Consider the following 24,870-nt stretch of genomic DNA (forward strand, 5'->3'; position numbering starts at 1 on the left):
GACAATTGTGTTATTAAAATGTGTAAATTGTGTTTTGTTTGCTTTTATTCTGTTTAATACTAAATTGTATTCCTCTGTTGTATGAAGTAGTGTAGAAATACAATATATACGCAAATAACGCGAGAGTTCCCGAGAACTCGGGGGATTTTATATCGGGCTGATGTGTTTATTCCCACATCATGATAGACTTTGAACCAAGGTCCATGCAAAGAGCAGAACAGGAGTCAACCAGCTGTGAAAAGTTGTGTACAGACTGGTAATTGAACCAATACCACAGGCAGCCACGAGGTAGTTAACTTGTTAAGCATTTTCTGTTGTAAATGTGAAGTCTAAAGGGTTTTGTAGAACTCTGTTCTGTAGTTTTCTTGAAGACATTAAAACGCGCATCTGTTCTCGAGAATACCGTGTCCAGCGTTGTCATTGAGGAGGAACAGTGAAGAAAACTTCTACATGACAGCTGGTGCGCAATAGTGGAACAATCTTCTGATGATGATCAATAAGAACTTGATCAATAATCTGCACAAATGTATGTGACTAATTTGAACAGATGTTAATCTTAATCCTCTTTACATATGTCCTCCAAGAGGATAAACATTCAACAAGAACATGTAAAAAACATAACAATTTCGCTACACTGACTTATTCCAGCTGCGGTAAAGTTATAGTTTTAGATTGGATGTTCCACAGACATTCAGCGTGGATCTCCAGTGGGGTCTCTTAGGGACCGTCAACAAATTAACAAGTGCATGAGATGGAAAAGAGTTTAGATAGATAGATGACTTTATTAATCCCACAATGGGGAAATTTAATTTCTGTGGCAGCAACACGACATTCAGAAATAATCTATATAACATAACATCAATAAAGGACATCACAAATTACATTTATATTAGATAATTAAAAATATTACTAAAATTATTATGAAAAATTATTATCAAAAATGAGATTCTTATTAAGTAAAGAAATAAATATTAAATATTAAATAAATACAGCTGCAAAAGTGTAAAAAACATGCGGTCTGCAAAACACGTAAACTGTAAAAAAACATTACAAATTTTTTCAAAATACAGAAATAACTAATGAAGTTCACACCAAGAACAAAAACAAACAACTGTTCAGGAACAAAAAACAATTTAAAATTGAAAAACAAAAACTACAACAAAAGTAAATGAATCAATGACTAAACAGAAAAAACACCCCTGGGAACGTGGAGTGTCACTTTGACACGGTGTTGTACAGTCTGATGGCTGTGGGGAGGAATGACCTGCGGTAGCGCTCCTTCTTACACTGAGGGTGCAACAGTCTTGTGCTGAAGGAGCTGGTCAGCGCCTCTACAGTTTGGTGCAGGGGGTGGGAGGGGTTATCCATGATGGATGTTAGCTTAGCTAACATCCTCCTGTCTGCCACCTCCTCGATGGACTCAAGTTTTTAGATAAAACCCAAGGCTAAATGCTTTGCAAAAAGAAATAAATGACTATAAAACATTTCCTAATGTGGTATCTAAACAATATTATTAATTTTGCAATGTTTTAATAACAAAAGTTTTGCAATCATAGATTGCTGGTTTGAAGTTAACTTTTTGTTTTTTCAATAGCTTCCTAACCATGTGACCTTATGATTCCAAATATCTGCCGAATTATGACTGCTAAATATTAATACACACAAAATTTTTATATGAATTTTTATTTAAAAACTCCAGCAATTAGCATATGAATTCTGTTCCTTTTTTTAACAGCTTTCGAACCACGTGACCCAAATAGATGAAACCTATGCCAAAATGTGGTACTGACATCCCTACATCAGACACACCAATTTATTTTGCAGTCAAAGATGCTAAATATTTTATATGAATTTTTCTAATAAAATGTCAGCAGTTCGCAGGCGAAGTCTATCTGAACAAATCTGTTTGTAAGACAGTCATCTTTATCAGGGTTGTTTTTCAGTTGGAAAACACCCAAAACATGCAGGACAGCGGCCCTCAAGGCCTGTAGCTAAACACCCCTGTAATACACTTAATGGACAGAAAACCGATGTCTGCTAAAGATACGGTTTCTATCTTTACACAAGAATATAAAGGATAAAAACTGGTGACAAACAAGGTATACATTTTAGATTTTATTAAAATTAATTTGTATCAAGAATTATACAAAATTTATATAAAATATTTAGCAACTTTGACTGCAAAATAAAAGGAATCTCTGGAATTGTAATATAAAAATTCTTATATATTTGGTATCATCTATGATTGCAGAATAAGGTGGTGTGTCTGATGATGGGATGTCAGTGCCACAATTCGGCATATGCTTCACCTTGTGTTTCATCATGTATCTTTTTGGGTCATGTGGTTTGAGAGCTATTGAAAAAAATCACTAGATATCATGAGCGAACCGCTGGAATTTTAATATAAAATTCATATAAATTTTGTATCATGTATGATTGCAAAATAAATTGGTGTGTCTGATGTAAGAATGTCAGTATCACAATTTGGCGTAGCTTTTGTCTCTTTGGGTCAACTGGTTTGGGAGCTGGAAACTGAACAGAATTCATATTCCAAATGCTGAGATTTTAACATTAAAATTGATATAAAATATTTAGCATCTCTGATTGTATAATAATTTGGTGTGTCATTTATTTCTTTTTGCAAAGCATTTAGTCCTGAGTTTTATCTAAAATCTTCTCCATCTTATGCACTTGTTAATTTGTTGACGGCCCCTAAGAGACCCCACTGGAGATCCACGCTGACTGTCTGTGGAATATCCAACACAAAACTATAACTTTACCGAAGTCTTAAGGCCCGTTCACACCGGGACGAATTTCGCCGACGTTTAACGCCTCGTGACTAAACAAAGGGCACCAACGAGAGTGTGCACACCGACGCGAAAAAACGCCACGCGTCAAAGCGTCAAAAAAAAAAAACGCCTCGGGTTCGTTTTTTTTTTCCGACGCCTCGCGTCGAAATCTATTCGACCAATGAGAATGGCGCTTTTGCACACGTGTCTTGAGCCTCTGAAGTTACAGTAAAACACAACTTGGGGGCGCTCAAACACAAAACTGCCTTGCTGAGCACACATACCAGCGAAGAAGATAGACGCCAAGTAGCGTCTACACTGCCGCGAAGAAATAATGACGGACATTCTAAAATATCCCTGAACCAAGCACCAGTTGGAGCTACTGGTGCTTGAAATATTCATGTTTCCTTTGTATTATTCTGACAAGCGCGTAAATACTTACTCTCTTCTTCTGAGTGAAAAGCGACTTTAAGAAGCGTAAAGTTGCGCAGCGCCACCTTGTGTACAGGAGTATTTCTGTTTACATTAAGCGCCATCTAATGTCAGGGAATGAAATTGCATGTTCGCTCGGCTCATCGTCAGCGAAAATCGCCTGGGTGTGAACACAAAAAACGTGGCGAAAAACGCTGGCGAATAACGCCTGGCGAATATTCGTCCCGGTGTGTACGGGCCTTTATTCCCCAGGACCTACCCCCCACCCCCACCCCAATCAACCACATCGTTTTGTGTTCCCTATTTTTATTTGGCCATTTCACAAAACAATTGACAAAAGCAAGAATTTCATAGAGCCAACTGGTTTTACGGAGGTGTCAAACTCAATGGCACAGGGCTCCAAAATCCAGAACATGCTATAGGTTCTGCTGAACAGGAGAAACATTTATTGAACACTCTTAAGATAAACTTTTAAAACTTTTAACTTTAATGAATGAAAACAAAATGTGAATACAGAATAAATACATTTCTACGGAAGAGGATTAGGGCCATGGAAAAAGGAAAATAAAGGCCATAGAAATTTAGACTTTAATCTCAGAATTTATTTATTTTTTTAGATTCAAGTCAGAATTCTGAGATTAAAGTCAGAATTTCTATGCCCTTTTTTTTTTCCAAGGCCCTTGTACTCTTCCGTACATTTCAACATTAAATAACATAACATTTTGCTCTCCATCAGAATATATCCTATCAAAATTATACAAATATAAACGTGCTGCAGAAAAAAACAAAGACTGGAAATAAAAATAAAATATGTGCTCTCAGCAATAACAAATCTACGACTGAGTGTTAGGGCCACCAAAAAAAAAAAAAGTAAAATTACGAGATTTTAAGTCGTAAATTTATGAGAAAAAATCTCGTAGATTTACGAAATTAAAGTGGAAGTGAGCATGTAACAGAGCAGCAGCAAGTGAACGCCGCGCAGCAGCAGAGCAGACCGACTAAACTTAGTTGATCAGGTAAGCTAAATGTTTATTGATAACGTTCCAACTGTTTGGAAGCTCATTAGTTTGATTTACAATGTATTAATGTTTTATTTATTGATGGGTGGTTTCCAGGATCTCTGCAGCCCAGTGAAGCCGTCGGTGTCCCTGCAGCTGTTCACCTGAATCATTTCTTCTACCAAAGACCAGATCTCTACGTCTGAGTGACGCTTCCGTCTTAGGAGGAGCCCCTTTTGGCATTTTCAACGTTCTAATGCTAATATAACAGACTATTTTTATTCCTCTTTATTGTTTTATGCTGAAACAGGACGTTTCATGTACGAGGAGGCGTTAGTAACACTGTTAACTTCCGCATTGATGTTCGGATGACAGGTTCATGACATAATGTGACAGATGAACTTCAGGGTTTGTGAATGAAAAGGAGAATAAAGGCTGCAGCGGTCCTCTACACCCAAACGTGTCTCTGAGCTCCTTATTTTACATATGACACTCCGCTTTACCGACACCGAACCCCGGAAAGACGGCTCCACTGACAATAATCTGATTTTGAGTCGCCAAAACGTTCAGAATCTCTTTGTTTTTTTAACCTATCCGGAAATAAAGCTTCACAAAAGGCTCCACATATTTCATCTTCAAGCCAGGCTCCGATGAACGGAAAACTTTGGTCGTTAATTTATGAGATATAAACTCGTAAATTTACGAGATAAAACTCGTAATCAAAAAAAATATTTTTTTTGTAAACTGGCCCTAAAACTCCGTCGTACAAATCAAATCAAATCTGTTTTCTTTGCTCCTTTGTCATTTTTTTCAGAGCTGGACTCCTGGCATCGTCGTTTAACGACAAGTTCATTTCTGTCTGATGTGTGAGATCCTGTATGTATTTTTAAAATGCTGTAATTGTAAATATCCTTTTTAGGTCTTAAAAGGATCAAAACTAAAACGCACTGTATAACTCATCACTGGGATTCCTCATCACTGCAGCTGCAGGTTTCAGGCAGTTCCAAACACCAGGGACGTGCACAGGATTTTAGAGGGGCAGGGGCTCAAAGCTGGAAAAGGGCACCCTAAACACTTTTATTTGTCCTTTAAGCAATGCGGAAATTAAGTGAAATTTTTAAATAAAATACTAATGTATAACTACTCAGCTATGATATCTGTGTAGATGAAAGTGACACAATTGTCACTTTTAAAGAAATTATTGTCAACATGTATCTGTTCACTTTTCTCACGGCTGGAGGGACGGAAACCCAAGTGCAGATATGAATCAGGCTGAGACTCAGGAATGCGCTTAGGAGCGATTTAATACTAACAGAAAGTGCCACAAGGTGGGATCACAAAACCACAAAAAACTCCTCAAGAAAGGGAAAACTGCAAAAGGCAAAAAAGGGAACAACTAAGCTCAGAAAAAGGCCAAAGGAAAAAAACAGACCTCAGTGTCGGCTGAGTAGGAAAACCACTGACTTAACAGGGACGCACCGACACTGAGGACTGAGTAGCATCAACTTAAATAAGCATGATTGCAAAGTGAAGGCAGCTGTGCACTCCTCCACAGAGAAGACCAGGCAGGAAAGGGAGGGGCCATCCAGGAGGAGCGACAGCTGACCTGCAAAACACAGAGGCAGTCAGGAAACAGAACAGAAGAAACACCACACTGTGTCAACTTTATCACAGACCAAAAAAACATCATAGCAATAAAACTCTGGTGACTATAAAAGTTGGCACAATGTGTACAGGCATAATCAACATGAATCAAATTTAATACAGATGGTAATATTTTAAACACACACATTGTACAAGGGCCCTACGTGCCTGCCAAACACTGTGATAATAGAAAACCATAGCGGCACAGATTTTTTTCTCCTCAAGCGCTGTTGCAATGTTGGTCACTAAGAGGAAGTGACATAATATTTGCACATGCGCAGACTGATCAGGTAGCCATTACAGATCAGGTAGCAACAGAACAGCGGAAGAGGCGGAGCTTCAGAGGAGCTTCCTGAGTAACCTGGAGTTTGAGGAGCTGCGAACAGCCATGAACTTCTTCTTCTACGATGAAACCAGCACATCTGTTTAGATGTCTTTAACTCCACAACCAGAGCTGAGCAGATATCTACTATGGTTTTTCTGCAGTTATACGTTGTCAGCAACTTTATTAAAGTATCTTTTTAACAAGTTAAAAGATAATGAACTGCTGCTAATGGAAAATTGGTCACCATCCTTTATATCAACAATTAAATCATCATAAAAAAAAACAGGTTGACATTAAAAAATAACTTTAACATCTGGGAGCCTTTGGGTTCAATGGTTTTTGACTTTGAACTTCTCTCACCACTGATTCTGTGTCCCGGGTGACGCAGCAATGACACAGGGAGAAGCAGGATTGCTTCTGGTACAAAGGAAGTCAGAGTCAAAGGAATAATGCAGAGAGACCGCATCAGATTTCTGGTTCTTGGTTCCAGTTCTGAAGGAAACAGTAAACGTGAAGCAGTAAACGATTTTTTTGCAAGGCCGTTCACATTTCCAATTAAATGTGAACTTTTGTGATCTCCTGTGTGACCGTGAAATGACCCAGAAGTGCCCCGCATGTGCAGAAGAGTACTCAACGGTGAACAACGTCACTGGTTGTTTGCGGAATTAGCTAACGTTAGCAATGGATTTCAATTACATTTATTTTCACAAAGGAGCCAGCACAATTACAATCTTCTCATTTTAAGAAGAAAATTAAAAAGGAGGATAGCAAGGTTTTTGCCATGGCGTTTTGTGGAGCAGTGTTAGCCAAGTCGGTACAGAGAAACCTGATGGTGCGGAGTCGCAGCCAGGATTGGTGGGATACTGATGTGAGGAGCCAGGATCGTCTGTACCCGAGCTCGGCCATTTCACTCGAAATATTTTCTTTTTTTTTTTTTTTTTTTACTTTGTTTTTATTGAACGTTTTCAGTTGTCAGCATTTACATACACGGGTCAGCAACCACAACAAACAACAGAACAGACATAACTAACTGCAATTGGGCTGTTTTTCTTATTGTTATTACATTTTTTTTTTTTTTTTTTTTATTAATACCTACACGAAATCCTCTAAACCTTTTATTGGTTTTCCATATAGTTGTACCATTTTTTCCATTTTTTTTTGAAAACGTCTAATTTTAATTTGAGTAGAAATGTCAATTTTTCCACTGAGTAAATGGTCCATATGATCTTCAACCAGTCATCTTTTCCAGGGGGCTCTACTTTGTGCCATTTTTTTGTTATCGTTTTCTTGCTTGCCAAGAGTAATATCCTTACTAGGTAAACATCTTCATTCAGTACAGAGTCTTCAATATTACCCAGATACAGAGTTGTAAACTCGTTTGGCAGGTGATATCCAATAACATTTTTTATGACAGTTGTTACATCATTCCAAAAAGATAGTAATTTAGGACATGACCAGAAAATATGAGTATGATTCCCTTCTTGACCCCCACATTGTCTCCAGCAAGCCTGTAGATTTTTTAGTTGTCTGCTTTTGATTTGGGGCGTTATAAAATACCGTGTGAGATTCTTCCATGCAAATTCCTTCCATATTTGAGAGCTGGTAGAAGAGCACTGTGTGAGACACATTTTAAACCAGTCTTCTTCTGTAATCTTTTGATTAAGCTCAGATTCCCATTTACTTTTAATGTAAAATGATGAACTTTTCCTGTTTTCAGTAAAAGAACGGTAAAAAGATGAGATAACCCTTGTTTTACTGTTTTTATAAGCGTCTAATATTACTTTAGTTATACTGTATCTTTTTTTAGGTTCTAGGTTAGGTTTAATTTCCCTTGTATAAAAGTCCTGAATTTGTAGATATCTAAACAAATCTTGATTTCCCAATCCAAATTTATTTTTTAATTCCCTAAAGCTAAGTAGATTTCCGTCTTTTGTAATAGAGTACCATGCAGTTATGCCATTGTCTATCCAGTGTCTAAATGTTGAATCATATCGGTTTGGTTGAAATTTTGGATCATAAGCAATCCAACTGAGTATTTTTATTTCCTTTTGAAGTTTGTATTCTTTAACTACTTTTTCCCATAGTTTTATTGTGAAGGATGTAATTAAGTCAACATTACTTTGGTCATAGTCAGTACATTTAGCGTCTCCTATAATCGTTTGTATTGGTATGTTTAAGCTTTTAATCTCTATTTCTTTCCACCTTGCTTCATATTCTGGTACACACCAACAGACTAATGGTCTCAGCTGTGCTGCATAAAAATATTCTTTGAGATTTGGTAATGCCAACCCCCCTCTGTCTTTTGATAACTGAAGGGTGGAAAACCTTATCCTAGGTTTTTTCCCATTCCAAATGAATCTAGATATATTTTTATTCCATAAATTAAACTTATGCTGTGGTATTCTTACTGGTAAAGCCTGGAATAGGTAGAGAAATCGTGGGGTGATATTCATTTTAATTATTTTTACTCTAGAGCTGAGATCTAAGGGGTAAGTTGTCCATTTTTGCAGATTTTTTTGCATGTTTTGTTCAATCGGATCAAAATTTGTTTCATATAGTTTGTCAATCTCTTTAGTAAGGATGACCCCCAGATATTTTATTGTCTTACTTTCCCATTTCAAATTGTAACTTTCTTTAATCTGTTTAGACGGAGAGTAGTTTAGTGTAAGAATTTGGGTTTTATCTATATTAATTTTAAATCCGGAATAGTGACCAAATACTTTCAAAAAGTCCATCAGTATGGGAAGCTCGTTGTCTGGGTTCTTGAGAAAAATTATTATGTCATCTGCAAAGAGGCCAATTATGTGCTTTGTGTTGCTTATCTCTATTCCTTCGAGGGCTTCGTGTTGTCGCAGAGCTTGTGCTAATGGTTCGATGTATAATGCAAAGAGAGTTGGGCTTAAACAACAGCCTTGTCTTGTGCCCCTTTCTAATTTAATTCTATTTGACAGATTTCCATTTACTTTTATTCTTGCTGTTGGGGCTTGGTATAATGCTTTAATAATTTTAATAGAATTCTCCTCAAATCCAAACTTTTTAAGGACCAAGTATAAAAATTCCCAGCTAACACTGTCAAAGGCCTTTTCTGCATCTAGGCTAATAAGTGCAGATTTAATTCCCTTCATTTGTACATGGTTAATGATATGTAGACTTTTCCTAATATTGTCTTGTGTCTGGCGTCCTTTAATGAAACCCGTCTGGTCTTCATCTATTAGATCAGATACAAAAAGTTCAAATCTTTTGCTTAATATTGATGTATATATTTTAAAGTCTACATTCAAAACAGAAATTGGTCTGAAGTTTTTGCATAATTTTGAATCCTTCCCTTCCTTAGGGATAAGAGAAACCACTGCTTCCTGCCATGAAGGGGGGATAGTTCCTTCCTTTAAAGTCCAATTAAGGCATCTCAGCAGTAAAGGTGACAGGTCACTTTCAAACAGCTTATATATTTCAGAAGGGAACCCATCACTACCGGGTGCCTTGCAGGTCTTTAATTTTCCAATAGCTAATCTAATTTCTTCTGTCCTAATTTCTGATTGTAATACTCTGTTTTGCATTTCTCCTATTGATGGTAAATCAAGTGAGTTAAGAAAGCTAGTTACATCGTCTGCACTTGCTAGTGAGGGCTTTGAATATAAATCTTTGTAGAAATTCTGAAAAATTTCTAGTATTTCCTCTGGATCATCTGTTAATTTGTCTGTTTCGGGTTTTTTGATACTAGTTACTGTATTATTAGATTGTTGTTTTCTTAATCGTCTTGCTAACAATTTGTTTGCCTTTGGGCCGGAATCATGATACATTTGTCTAACAAACCTTGTTTTCTTTTCAATTTCTTCACTTAAAATGTCATTTATTTCTGTCCTTAGTGTTTTAATTTGTTGCAAGATGGTTTGAGATTGACTTTGCTTATGTTGTTTTTCTAAGTTGTTTAAAATTGCCACTTTCTGGTTGTATTTATCCTTTTTTTCTTTATTTTGTGCCGATGTAATGGCAATTAAATTTCCTCTCAAGACTGCTTTTAACGTATCCCACAGAATATTGGGGTTTACCTCACCATTGTCATTTTCTTCAATAAATCTTTTAATTGTGTTTTTTATTTGTTCCTTCACAGTTTCCTTATTTAAAATTCCTATGTTTAATCTCCACAAAGTATTTATCTTTTTCCTGTCTATATTAATTGTTAAAAAGACCGGGCTATGGTCAGAGACATTCGTTGTACCAATTTCACAAGCTTTCACTCGATATTTATCCCATGTGTTCATTAAAAAGTAGTCAATTCTAGAATAAACCGAGTGTGACCCAGAATAGTATGTATAGTCTTTTTCTAATGGGTGTATTTCTCTCCAGACATCAATAACTCCCATTTCCTCTAGAGTTGTGTTGATAAATCCTGCCAAAGGTTTATGCTGGTTCCGTACACTTGTAGTGTCTAGGCTCTTCAGAGTTACATTTAAGTCTCCCCCGCATATCAATATGCCTTCTGCCTCATGTGCAATTACGTCAAATAAAGATTTGTAAAGTGTTTTTTTACTTCCAGGGGGGGCATATATGTTTATCATTGTGATTAGTTCGTTTTGCAATTTCCCTTTAACCATTACATATCTTCCGCATTTGTCTTTTATCTCTTTACTACATTCAAATTGTATGGAGTTCGTTATAAGAATAGCGACTCCTCTTTTCTTGTTTGATTCATTGGAGCTATAAAAGGTGTTTCTGTATCCCATTTGTTTAAACTTGTTGTGTTCTTGATCATTTAGCTTTGTCTCTTGTAGAAATAATATCTGTGCATTTTCTTTCTTTAACATTGAGATGACTTTTTTCCTTTTAATGGGATTATTTAGACCATTCACATTAAGTGTAACCATTTTTATATTACAACCCATGGCTTTGTTTCTTCCAAAACTTGATGTACAGCCCAAGAACATTGAACAAAAGGCCAGAACTTGTAGCCCAAAAAGAAAAAAAAACACATTTCTGAAACACATTTGGCTTCCAAAAGTGGAATGAACACACGCCATTCCCTTCCCCTGTTGGTGGGAGAGGGGGGGTTCCTCGCGTTTAAGGAGGGCCCCTCAGTAGTGGTGAGAAAAAATCTTTCACCTAAACCTACTAGTCCAACATCCATCATATGGGTAAATATTCCCAACAGCACAAATTATGATATGAGGAAGTCTATATATGTAGAAAGAAAGGAAAGGACTTAACTTAATATTCATTTGTAACTTTTAAGACGTAGCTCGTCCAAATTCCTGCAGTTTCTCCTTAGCTCGCCGTGCTGCTCCATTTCCGCTTTTCTCGCCGGGTCGTTGCCATGGAAATCCATGAAGCAGCCGCTCCTGTATGACGTCATCTTCCGTGTTGTCCGGTGTGGGGAACTCCACCGAAAATCCTCTTCTTCTTAACTCCTCTGCCGCTTCCCGCGCAGATTCATAAACTTTCACTCCAGAGTCCCAGTGAATTCTCATCTTGGTGAAAGGAGTCTGAAAACGGACCCCCTTTTCCTTAAGCGCTTTTTTGACTCCGCTGTAATTTTTGCGCTTTTGGACCACCTCCGTCGGGTAATCATGATCGAAGATCAGCCGTCTCCCCTCCACCTCGATTTTCTTCTGCCATGCTGCTTTGAGGACCGATTCTTTGGTAGTGAATTGGAGAAAATTGACTATCATGGACCTCGGTGGTGCGCCGCGGCTTGGCTTTTGAGTGAGCGCTCGGTGGGCACGTTGGATCTGAAGGCTGATTTCTGGAGGCAGGGAGAGCTTCTCCAAGAGGAGTTTTGTAACATAGTCTGTCGCTGTGCCTTTTTCCTCGTCCTCCGGTATTCCAAATATTCGTATGTTGTTACGTCTGCTTCTTCCCTCGATGTCTGTGAGCCGCTCTCTTAATATTTTTTGATGCTGCAGAGATTTAGAGAGGGCATCTTTCACATCCATGTTCCAGGATTCGATTTGCGCGATGCGTTCTTCGGCCTCGGCAATTTGGGTTCCGTGCGTTTGAAGGGTTTTATTATTTGTCGCCAGTTGTTGGTGGATTTCTTGTTTCAATTCAGTGATTTCCTTCTTGACATCTTCTGTAACTTGCTCCTTCAAAGAGACCATGTCTTGTTTCATGTCAGCTCTTAGGTCACGGATTTCTTTGCTGATGGAGTCGAGTCCACAACGCATGGTTTCAGCTAGCTGGTTAGCACCAGCACGTTCGTCTCCGTCTTCTTTGGCTTTATCTACATTTTTTCCCTTCATCTGGTCTTGTCTTTTCATTTTTCCTCTGGTTTCGACTCCTCCTTTCATTGAGTGCTTATCTTCGTTTGTTAATAGTGGATTCTTAGGAGTCTATTTTCCTGTTTTGTTGGGAGCATCGAATTACGCCGGCGACCCGTCCGCCATCTTCGAAAAAGCCCCTCGAAATATTTTCAAAAACCGCCCAGTTGCGATGAGAGCCCTGGAGTTTGGCCTGAATAGAGCTGTCACCCAAATATGAATCCAATCGGTAACCTCGCTTCCCTTCCACTGACTGGTCTCAGCAGCATCGTCCGCCATGGTTGATGTTTATGTTCTTGTTCCCGCCTACTTCAACGCAGAATGATGACTTTTGTAGCGTATCAATGACATACGGGTCGGATACATTTGGCCTGGCCATACAGACGGAGGTCGCATTTGAAAAGATCGGATACGTATCGGATTCAGGACCACATACCCAAGTGGCCTGGGTCGCATTTGAAAAGATCTGATCTGTGTCGTTCAGACTGTCATGAAAAGATCAGATACAGGTCGCATAGGGGTAAAAAAAAAAAAAAAAAAAAAAAAAAAAAAAAAAAAATTCGGAATTGGGTCGTTTCAGCCTGCAGTGTGAACGTAGTCTATGAGAGCACAGAACCCACAGCAGATTCTGATGCATCCACTTCTACATCAAAGGGCCTTTCAGGGTCAGCTTGGGTCAGAATTGGTGCAGAAGAGAACTTGTTTTTGAGAGAACTGAATGTTTCAGAGACCAAAATGTAGCAGGAAAACTCAAACCCGTGACGTGGCTGGTTTGTTGTCCGTGGCTCGTGGCGTCACTGGAGGATATGACCGTGGCTCGTGGCGTGACTGGTGAATCGGCAGAGGCTCGTGGTGTGACTGGAAGAAGTGCTGAGGGTTGGATCCGGGAGAGTTGAAGAATCAGGCGACCGCTCGTGGTAATGGATTCCTGGGAACAAGGTAGAGAACGAGACTTAGGCAATACCTTAGATACGAAAGTTATAAACTTGGTGACTATGCACCATCAGGGGCAACGAACTGGCGATGAATGCTGGAGCTGGATCTCCTTTTGAAGGCAGGTAGGTGATGAGGTGAGTGGTCGCAGCTGTGTCGAATAAGGAGCCAAGCAGAGAGGGGGGGGGGGGAGCTCACAGAGGCACCATGACAGGTACTTGTCAATTATTTCAGCTAATTTAAAAAATCCTGCACATTAAGGTCTGTCAAGACAAAAAGTCATCCATTCATCTTGTTCTTGGAGGCATTTCTGGATGGCAGTGCGGATGTTGTTTAGAAAGATTTGATTTCCTTGTAACGTTAAAGTTACTCCATCAAGTCTATACATTTTCTCATCATCAGGTGACAAATCTTGATGCTCAACCACATCGTAGGACAGGTCGGTATACCCCTTCATAATGTCGTTGACTAATGCTCAGCTTTTATCCATCTGAAAAGGATGATCTATTTTCCAGCTTTTCCTTGGAATGATGAGGGACAAAACTATTCTCATTTGAGGGTGAGTTTGTCTCAGATGCCTCAGGTCTTGTAACAGTTGATTTACGATCTGTATTGGAGGCATTTCTCCCAATTCTTTTCCTCCAACGTGGATAACCAAAACTTCAGGGGGACCATTTTCTTTGGAGATTGTGTGATAAAGGTTATCAACAACTTCCCTTCAGCCCATGTCTCTAATTCCAGTCCACTTAACATTAGCGTCAAGATTCAAGTTTTGTCCAAAAAGATGTTTAGCTGCAATCTGTGCCTGTCAAATATAACTTGACCCAACAATCCAGACATCAGAGCGTCTCGTGACTTTGTGTGTTTCCATTGGTGAGCTGTTCGTTGAAAAGCTGAGGTCAGGGGAGCTTGATGTGTCCTCTTCCCTCTTCTCAGGCTGGATTCCTGTCTCAGATGGTGGTAGACTAGCAAAAAGGCTTTTAAACTCTGGTGTGTGCTGCCTACCCTGGTTGTCATTTTCACAGATGACTTTCTGCTTTTTGGTTGGGGACAAATCTGTGCTGACTCTGCTCTGTGAGAGCTCCTCTGAACTGACTTTTCTTTTCAGATTAGGCTTTGGGTTGTCAGGCTGGATTGGGCCAAATGTAGAAGGGACACTGAGACATGACTGAGGCTGCTGAGTTTGGCCTCTTGACAATGTCTGGTGGAGAGTCTGCTCAATGGTTTCACGGATGGAGCTTACAAACACTTCAAATCCTTTTGAGGTGAAGTGTATTCCACCTGGTTTGAACAGATGACTTTCAAATGGTGCCAGTTTTGGATGCTCCATCACAGCACCATTGACTAATCATGCGCTGGATTGAATACTTTTGTCGACCGTCATCCTGTCGTCATTTATTTTACTCGGATCAAATGCCCCCCATGCTAACCTTGGAGTTATGCAGGAATAAGCTATTTTCATTTGGGGAAAAGCTTGGTCTAGAGACAGTAGATCTGATTCTAAATGGTTTAAATGCTGGCTTGTGATGGTTTGGACACGTTCAGAAGAAAAACAACTGATCAGAAGGAAAAACATTATTTTAAACAGTTTAGTCATTCAAGAGTTTGTTGTCATATACACAACAACGCTGAGCAATGAAATGCAAAGTCCAGATGACCCCACTCCCAACGTTAACATGCCTTGGGAGTGGGGTCTTCTGGACCCCACAAGACAGTCTGAATTTCCTGACTGTTCCTCGGTTAGTGCACTTTATAACCTATGTGCTAGCTTGTGGGGTCATCTGGACCCCACAAACTAGCACAAGTGACAAAGGTGTGCAAAAATTATGTACAGATATGCAATGAGCTGGTCTGCCTCTGATTTTAGTTTTGCTGTATCTTCCTCCTTTTTGTTTTTCTTAATTTTTTTAAAAATGGTGTCTTTCTTTTCTTTTTTGTATGGTTAAGTCTGAATCGGAATCACTTTATTGCCAAGTACAGCGCATGTACAGGGAATTTGACTTCAGTAACTTCAGTAACTTGTGCTCTGTGCCATTTGAAATTGAATTTAATTGAATTTAATTGTGTATTGGCAGTTTTAAATTAGTAAAAAAAAACCGTTTTCTAGAGAAAATGAAAACTGGTGGTATTTTATTTATTTATTTTATTTAATTTGTATTTATCATATAAATAACTTGAAGAGAAAAACCGGAAACGACGTCATTTTTAAGTATCGCGATTTCCTTTCGGACTGAGTTCGTTGGTTTTAGTCGCCCTCACTCTCCGCTCCGTGAAGGGTTTCTACTGTAACAATAACTTTGCGACACCGCTCGCCCTGTCGATAACGAAACACAAATCCAGCGTAAATCCATCTTTTTCAGATTAAAATCTCTTCGAAAGGAAATTCCTCTTTGTTTAAACGAAATGTTAGCAATAAACGCGCCATAAGAATAGAAAGATGAGTCATTACGCTTTGTTCATCTAAAAAGAGATATTATATGGGATGACGGAGTGAGTACATTACGATGTTTTTACGTAGGGTCACAACGTGCAATAATACTAACCTGCAGCCATGAAGATCACAGACAGCGTGTTGAGGAGTTTCAGGGTCGCCAGGACGTATCGATGCAATTCAGAGAAGGTGAACTGTTTGGATTACAGCCCAAACGGAGAGAGTGTCATATCCAGCAGCAACGATGACTGCATTGTGTTGTATGACATGCAGGAGGGGAAGTAAGTCTGCCCCCCCCCATCATGATTTCCATCAGAAAGTTCTGCTGCTGATGTCTGATGCCTGTCCTCTACATGCAGACCCAGCAGAACCCTGTTCAGCAAGAAGTATGGAGTGGACCTCATCCGCTACACCTATGGAGACTCCAACACGGTGGTGTACACCTCCAACAAGCTGGACGGTCAGACCTTCTCCATCAGCTGTGTTCAGAAAGACAGACAAGCACATTAAATTAACTTATCCTCCATCCTTCAGACACCATCCGATACCTGTCCCTCACTGACAACAAGTACATCCGATATTTCCCGGGTCACAGTGCGCGGTGAGTGCAGTCCCTGGATGTGAACGCTGTCAAAACCACGCAGAGGTTGGCTTCCTGTTCACAGCTTCCCATTGGCGAGGGCACTAAAGGAACACTAAGACCACCTCAGACCAGGTCCTGTTCAAAAACCACAGGACCTGGACTGCTCACACCTGGATTAAAATAGGCATTAGATAGTAAAGAATACATTAGTATTACACAGTTTCTGTTCTGTGAAACCATCACCTGGTTTGGGAAAATTACAAATAGGATGATTTTATGTAGTTCATTCATCTTTTTCTCTGTGTTTCCTTTCGGGGTCACGGGGCTTTCTGGAGCCTATCCCGGTCACATGCGGGTGAAGCCAGGGGACGCCCTGGACAGGTCGCCAGTTGTGTCACAGGGTCACAAACCCATGTACTCTCACATTCACACCTAGGGACAATTTAGAGTAACCAATGAACCTATGAAGAATGTTTTTGGACGGTGGGAGGAAGCCGGAGACCCCGTAGAGAACCCACACATGTACGGGGTTTTCTCTGTGTCCACGCCAAACTCTCTCCACATTTCTCTTTCTGGACCCTGACATATTAATGTTTATCTCTTCCTTTTTCAGTGTCACCCTTCTCTTCCTCTGTCGTTGGTGTCTCTCCCTTCCTCATTTTCACAAATCAGAAACTGTGTTTAATGTATTCTTTACTATCTAATGCATAATTTAATTCAGGTTTGAGCAGTCCAGTTCCACTCGCATTCACACCTAGGTACAATCTAGAGATGCCAAATAACCCATGAGGCATGATTTAGGAAAAGGAAAGGAGAAGATGCAAACTCCACACAAAGAACCCAGCTGGGATTTGAACCATCCTGCTGAGAGTGCTAACCACTCCCCCGCCATACAGCCACTGTGGCCAATCTTTTCTAACTCTATGCAATTATTTGGCTTTAAAAAAATGTAGCCAGCCATAGTAAGTCCGTATTTGTCAAAATGAAGAGAGGGAAACAGCGAGGAGTTTCATTCCAGATGCGTTTCTCTTTAAAAATGTTTTTCTGATCTTTCATGAGGGCCTCCCAGCACTGGTCTCATTCAGCACATCCACGAACTTGTTTACAGTTTGCACTTCCTAACCTTACACTGTTTGATATGACTATTTTACGTGCTAATGTAAAAAAAAAAAGAATATACCAAAATTCTGACAACGGTCAGCAAAACGTTGACGTATAAAAAATGGATTGGTTGGTGGAAACCATTGTTCTGCCTTTTTTTATCTCAACCAAAAGACACATTTTTGACCTTATTGGACAGTAAAAGCTGATTGTACCCTGCAGGTTATTACACAACACTATGAAATCTTTAAGTTCCATGATGACATAAATCTCCTGGTGGCCACACAAACCCAAAATCCTCATCCTCATCCTCATCCACCAGTCTTCATCAAACCATAAACCACAGCAGGACAGAACTAGGTTGACTTTCTGTGTTTCCTGAAGCCAGAGCTGTATAAACCTGCTTAGAAAGAAAGTGTTACCGTGTTACCACTGCAATCTTTTGATGTAGCTGTGTGAACAATGGCGGTCATGAGAATGGCCATTAAAGGCAGTTTGTCTGTGGACCAGGGTGACCGCACTCTCCATGTCTCCTGTGGATGAGATGTTCATCTCCAGCTCCTTAGATAAGACCATCCGCATCTGGGATCTGCGCACTCCAGACTGTCAGGTAAACCCTTTCTATTCACTGTGTGTCGTTTAACACTTGGCTTCTAGTTATACACAAAAGTAATTCTAGTGTCTTAAACAAAAACACAAATATCCACTCACAACAGCACAGTATGTTAGCAGTCAACACACCGTGTGTTCTCAGAAACACCATCATGTACAAAGCTCAACACATTTTTGGTTGAATGCTATAAAGTGTTCAAGTTTTCCTGTTTCTCTTTATTTTAGTATCTTCCGACATTTTTCTGCCGCTTAACTCCTACAATTTTTCAACTGTTTGAACCCTAAGTTCATCTGTTCAAACGTTCAGCTCTTTCAGCTTTTTCCAGCTTTGACTTTTGCTCCTTCAAATCCTTGAACTTTTCCAGATATTCCAGGATTTTTGCCTCCATTGAAATAAACGGGGAATCCTTGGTGCAGAAGCTCGCTGGTTCGATACCCGGCTCTGGCGTTTTTTCACCAACATATCATTATTGTTATTGTGCTGTTTTCACTGAATTTATGGTCAACTTTGATCATTTCTTTCCTTCTTTATTTTTTTGTGCCAGTTATAACCCTCTAAGTTTCATTTTCATTCAGCTCTATAGCATTCAACCCTGAATTTTCATCTGGAAATGCAGCTTCTTCTAGTTCATAATGAACTTTTAAAACTCTAGAAAAATGTTTTTGTTTTTTTTTCACATGAAGAGTTGATTGAAATGAAACGCAGAGGTGAAACTGGGTTACAGCTTTTCTGTTGTTTTTCTCTCTGGTTTCTTCTGTTCTCCAGGGTTTGACCAATCCACTTGGGAGACCTATATGTTCCTTTGACCCGGATGGACTCATTTTTGCGGCGGGGGTGGAGTCCCGGGCCATTAAGCTGTATGACCTGCGTGCTTTCGACAAGGTCAGATTTACAGGTCCAAATCAATGTGGATGCAGACGTCTGCAGACAGCTGTCACGTTTCTAGAACTCAATCCTCACAGACATGACAGACAAACATGAGCAGCATCCATGTCAGCATGCAAGCAAAGTTTGTTTACCGAACACTTTTCACAGGAAACAATATATTTGTTTTCTCTGCTCCTGATTCACAATGATTGGAATAAAAAAATACTTAGAAATGAAATGTTGAGCTTAGTTGTCGTCCATCATCAGAAAAACGGCGTAAGAACATGTTAAGAACACAGCTTCTATTGGAGTGGGTCTTTAAACATGTTAATAGACGTTTGTGATGAAATGAATCAGTTTCTAGGTCTGCATTGGATACCAGAGACCTCCACTTGGAGATGTTCCTCTCTGCAGGAAGAAACCATTTCTGGTTTATCAATAAAGAACATAACAATACAAGTGACAGTGAGATTCTGAAGCTTCCCTCTTCTTCTTAACTCCTTCTGCGATTTTTCAGCTGTTTGAACCATTCAACTGTTCAAATGTTCAGCTGCTTCAGGTTTTTCCAGCTGTGACTTTTGCTCCTTCAAATCCTTGAACTTTTCCAGATATTCCAGGATTTTTGCCTTCATTGAAATCCATGGGGAATCCTTGGTGCAGAAGCTCGCTGGTTCGATACCCGGCTCTGACATCTTTTTTCCACAAACAGATCTTTTTTGTTATTGTGCTGTTTTCACTTTATTTATGGTCAACTTTGATCATTTCTTACTTATTTATTTATCATTTGCGAGTTATAACCCTTTAAGTTGGATTTTCATTCGGTAATATAGCATCAACCCTTCATCTTCTTCTGGAAAAGCAGCTCCTTCTAGTTCAATAATCACATGACTGTGTTTCAGTTCAATCAGCTTACCCCCGAACTTCTAAAAGACTTAACAGTGTTGGACTGTCCTTTTAATGCAATTACGACTACTTTCTTTTTTCTTTTCTTTTTTGACGCCAGACATGACGTCACCCTTTGCTGAATTTATCAGATCATCTCCCTTGTGCAGTATGTTTCCACCCTTTTTCAGATTGTTTCAACGCAATGCATTGTGGTCTATATTTACCAATCTAGTGAGCATTGATGAATTGCAAAAACACAGTTTTTTTGGAGAGATTTCTGGGAAATTTCCAAGGCTAACGCCTTACCCCTTGTGCTGTCTTATGGGTCAAGATGACCCCACCCTTCCATTGACGTGTTCTCCCTACCATAACAAAGGTGGATAAAGGTGGAAAGATTTCATGTAATCCATGGACACCAGTGAAGATCACAAATCATTGAAGAAAAAAGGTTCAGAGCACTGTCTAGTGGGTCTAGATGACCCCACAAGATAGCACATAGGTTATAAAGTGCACTAACCGAGGAACAGTCAGGAAATTCAGACCTGCAGAGCCTCCTGGTCCACATGTGGGTCACATGAACTGTTCACATGCGTTTGACTGCAGCTGCACGTACGTCATACTCTCAGCAGCCATGCACAATGATGTCAGTGTGCAGAATGATCTGCTTCATCCAAGTAAAGCTGTTTCTGAATGTCTTCAATCTGTCTGTTGAAAGGGCCCCTTTGCCAACTTTGAGACCCGGTTTAACCGCGTCTGTGACTGGACCGGACTGAAGTTCAGCAATGACGGCAAACAGATCCTCATCTATACAAACGGAGGCGCCATTCGCATCCTGAATGCTTTCAGCGGTTCTGTGCTGCATACATTTTCAGTAAGTCAGCCATTGTTTCAGATACATGAGTTGAATCTGTTCTTATAGATCTGGGAGGCCTTTGGCAGGAGAGGGTGATGCTGGGAATGTAGGTATTGATTTGATACCAAGTGGTCAGAGGGCTAATATTGCTAACATCGGTACCATGACCTTTTCCTGGAAATGTTTCATCATAGAATAATTTTGGAAAACAACATTTTTTGTTAATGAAGTGTATAATAAAACATAGGACAGATACTTTTGGCAAATGAAAATGTTTATTAAGTAATTACGACAACCCTAAGAGATCAAACATAAAATATAGAACAACTATATTAATAATGGCACAATACTACAAGGAGAAGAAAACTGTAACTGGTGCAAAATTGGGAAAAAAAGGCTCCATGTAACAATACAACATTGTACTTTTATTGTGTCTGCAACACAACAAATAGTCCTGCCAGTGTTTACACAGCCAGACAACGTTGCCAGGTTGGACAGTTTCCCGCACAAATTGGGGAGGTATTTGGGTGATTCTCTGAAATCAGTGCAGTTTGTGTCCCACAGATTTACCTCACAGATTTTCGTATAAATTAAGCCATAAAACGCATTTTAAAACAAGAAATGGAAAAGATCCATTCGTCTGCATTAAAGCAAACAAAATTAGTGAGAAAATTATGTTTTGTAAAATGTCATGGGTTGCTGAGGTGTAGAGGTCAGCCAAATGAGCCTGTCCCCACCAACCAAAGTGACTTTTTCACTGAATGCAAAACTGATGAAAATAGCCAATAACCACGTGTTTTTTCTGCTGACGTGATGATTTGCCTATTTAGTTTCACTTAAATAAAAGCAATATTAGAAAAATACATGAATCTTTATAAAATTGCACCATTTAATCATGTCCTTCAGTTTTGTTTAACACCGTAACCAATGAGTTATTTCGCTAGAGGAGAGACGCCCGCTTGGGAAGCCTGGCCGACGGTGGCGGAGCACGACGCCATCTTGGTGAGGTCATTGGCGCCCAAATGACAATGATTTCTATAGCCTTTAGTGGCATCTAAGTAGCTTTTATATTATTTATATATATTTATACATATATAAATAAATATAATATATATATATACACATACATCATTTGTTGTTAAACAAGAGAAACACTCAGCCATAGAAGCTCAAACTTTAATGAAAAATGCATATTTGCAGGACTTCTTACAATTAAAAAAAATGATTACAAAGAATTTGTAATATTAATTTCTAAGCATTTAGAAGTTTTAGAACTCTGACATGTAATTTAAATTATTTAGAAAAGTCCAAACTTTTTTCTTTTTTTTGTTCTTTTTGAACTTAAATTTTATTCAGCCTTATACGAAAATCCAACATTTTCATCATATTGTATTTTTAGTCAACAATAGATTAACCCTAAAAAACAACAAAAACAAACAATCAATAGATTCACCCTATTGATTCATGTGACTAATCAATTTGGTGAATTTCTGCCTAATATTCATTGTTCTACTTTGAGAGTTGTGCAGTTTGGCAACATCACTGTCAATGCCATATTAGCTGTCAGTGATATGAAGCTGTAAATTTAAAGTATTGAGAGCACCAAACTCCGACTTGACCACGTTGATGATCATCTGCACAGGGCACATGTGCCGCACATGCGCCGCACATGCGCCTTGCTGAATGGATATTCTGGGACCGCCTGTTCACATGCATGCACTGCAGCAGTGACTTGACCTCACCAAGATGGCTGTGCTCTCCTCCCATGAGGAACCATGTGATGTCTCCTCTAGCGATCTACAGTCAGGACCATAAATATTTGGACAGAGACACATTCTGTCTATGTTTCTGTACATTACCACAGTGAAGTTTAAATAAAACAACTCAGATGCCATTGAAGTGCAGACTTTCAGCTTTTATTCCATTCCTAATATTTGGTAGAAAACCCTTTGTTGGCAATGACAGCCTGAAGTCTTGAACTCATGGACATCAGCAGATGCTGGGTTTTCTCCTTCTGAATGCTCTGCCAGGCCTTTACTGCAGCGGCTTTCAGTTGCTGTTTGTTTGTGGGCCTTTCTGTCTGAAGTTTAGTCTTCAACAAGTGAAATGCTGCTCAATTGGGTTAAGATCAGGTGACTGACTTGGCCATTCAAGAATATTCCACTTCTTTGCTTTAATAAACTCCTGAGTTGCTTTGGCTGTATGTTTTGGGTCGTTGTCCATCTGGATTATGAAACGCCGTCCAATCAGTTTGGCTGCATTTTTATTTTTTTTGTTTTTGTTTTTGGTTTTTACTTTTTTTTATTTTTTTATGGCTGCATTTTTCTGTTTTCTCAGCTTAACGATGGCTCCTTTCACCTGCATGGAGAGCTCCTTTGACCGCATGTTGTCTGTTCACAGCTAAATCTTCCAAATGCAGCACGAGTCCTCTAATCAACTCCAGGCCTTTTATCTGCTTCACTCATAATGACATAACAAGGGGAATTGCCCACACCTGCCCGTGCAATAGTATGGAAGTCAATTATCCAATTACTGACGACCCCATGAAATGAAGGGATTGTGTTTAAAAAATGCTTTAGTTTTTCACATTTTTATGCAATCTTTTTGTTCAACCCATGGAATAAAAGCTGAAAGTCTGCACTTCAACGGCATCTGAGTTGTTTTATTTAAAATTCACTGTGGTAATGTACAGAAACATAGACAGAATGTGTCTCTGTCCAAATATTTATGGTCCTGACTGTAACTCGTTGACCGTGACAGCCCATCAATCCCCCCTTTAAAAAAAATAATAGTTCAATCCAACTTCTTCAGCAATTAGGAAGTGACATCACTGAATACCCATAATTCATAGTTACTATTGTCAAGCTCAACCTTTCAACTCGGTTACGATATTTATTATTGTTTGGGGAAAAACATACCATTTTTTTGAAAAATATATTTCTTGTTTTCCTCATGCTATATGTAGCTCCATATTCTAGCCAAGGTGACACCTTTTAGCTAAAATATTAAACTCCTTAAAAAAAACAGTTACGGTGAAAAATGTTTCTAATCATTTTTGGGATTTAATGTCTAAGGTGGGAAAACATATTTTCCAAGAGGTTTAAATAGTCTTTAATGTGATGTAATGTTAAGAAACACACCTTTTTTTTGGTCAAATTTTCAATCACCAGAGAACCCAATGTGCATCAAATTCTGAAAATGGCCAATTTACTAAAATGTGCTGTTTTTTCCCCATCAAGCAACACTGCAGACGGCTAGAAGCAGCACGTACATGAACTGTGTAACTAAATGCAAGCTCTTTACTGTATGTAGAAAACTGCAACAAAAGTATGGATCTCATCACGCTAGTATCGATACGTCACCAGATCGATACGGCCACCCCCAGCTTTTAGGTTACTGGAAGTGACTCTGTGTTTGCCTCTCTGAAGGGCTACAATAACAGTACCGGCATGGCTCTCGAGGCCTGCTTCACTCCAGACTCGCAGTTCGTTATGATCGGTAAGCTTCTGCCTCAGTTCCATTTTTGGAGACAAAGGTTGTGGGTTCACAAATACAGATGATTCGTGTCTGACGCAGGCTCAGAGGACGGGAGAGTTCACGTCTGGAGCACAGAGAGCGGGATGAAGGTGGCCGTGCTGGATGGGAAACATCCAGGACCCATCAACACTCTGCAGTTTAACCCCAGATTCATGACATTCGCCAGCGCCTGCACAAACATGGTGAGTGACTCCCAAGGCTTTGACATTTCTTTGAACTCGCTAACCATTCTTTGCTCTGCTCTTTGCAGACATTTTGGCTCCCGTGTGATGAAGACCTGTAAGGAGCCCCAACATCTTCCTCCCCTGCTCTGAGGTGGGACATGCTTATGGTCACGGCTCTTACCTTCACCACCTGAGCAGTTATACTGGAAGAAACCTCCTTTAAATGTAACATTTTATTTGAAAGGTTTGGTCAAGTTTGACTTTTATGGACTGTTTTTAAAGAACTTCAGTTGACATCTATCTGATTTTTTTCTACTGCCTACAATGTGATTAATTATTTACAAGTTTTAAAAATAAACCATTTTCCTAAAGAAATTTTTTTGGCTCTCAATTGTAGCAAAATTTTCAGTAGTTACTCTATTGTCACATTATGGTAAAGATCCTTGCAGTCCACCAATCTA

The 24,870-nt window shown here is 39.3% G+C and overlaps 1 protein-coding gene across 1 annotated transcript; it reads left to right on the forward strand.

Moving 5' to 3' along the window:
• Positions 1–13,302: 13,302 nt before the first annotated feature.
• Positions 13,303–24,784, forward strand: LOC101173843 (WD repeat-containing protein 82). Its single transcript, XM_020701450.2, has 9 exons — positions 13,303–16,087; positions 16,166–16,266; positions 16,341–16,407; positions 18,001–18,100; positions 18,869–18,985; positions 20,571–20,726; positions 24,137–24,206; positions 24,285–24,427; positions 24,496–24,784. The coding sequence occupies exons 1-9, from the start codon at positions 15,927–15,929 to the stop codon at positions 24,526–24,528; spliced, it is 948 nt and encodes a 315-aa protein (XP_020557109.1). The 5' UTR covers positions 13,303–15,926; the 3' UTR covers positions 24,529–24,784.
• Positions 24,785–24,870: the final 86 nt, after the last annotated feature.

Source organism: Oryzias latipes, chromosome 5 (assembly GCF_002234675.1).
Source record: "Oryzias latipes chromosome 5, ASM223467v1".
Classification (NCBI taxonomy): domain Eukaryota; kingdom Metazoa; phylum Chordata; class Actinopteri; order Beloniformes; family Adrianichthyidae; genus Oryzias; species Oryzias latipes.

Coding starts and splice junctions, on each gene's coding strand:
- LOC101173843 (XM_020701450.2), top strand. CDS start 15,927: ATGAAGATCACAGACAGCGTGTTGAGGAGTTTCAGGGTCGCCAGGACG. Junction 16,088..16,165: donor TATGACATGCAGGAGGGGAA/GTAAGTCTGCCC, acceptor CTCTACATGCAG/ACCCAGCAGAACCCTGTTCA. Junction 18,986..20,570: donor ACCTGCGTGCTTTCGACAAG/GTCAGATTTACA, acceptor GTCTGTTGAAAG/GGCCCCTTTGCCAACTTTGA.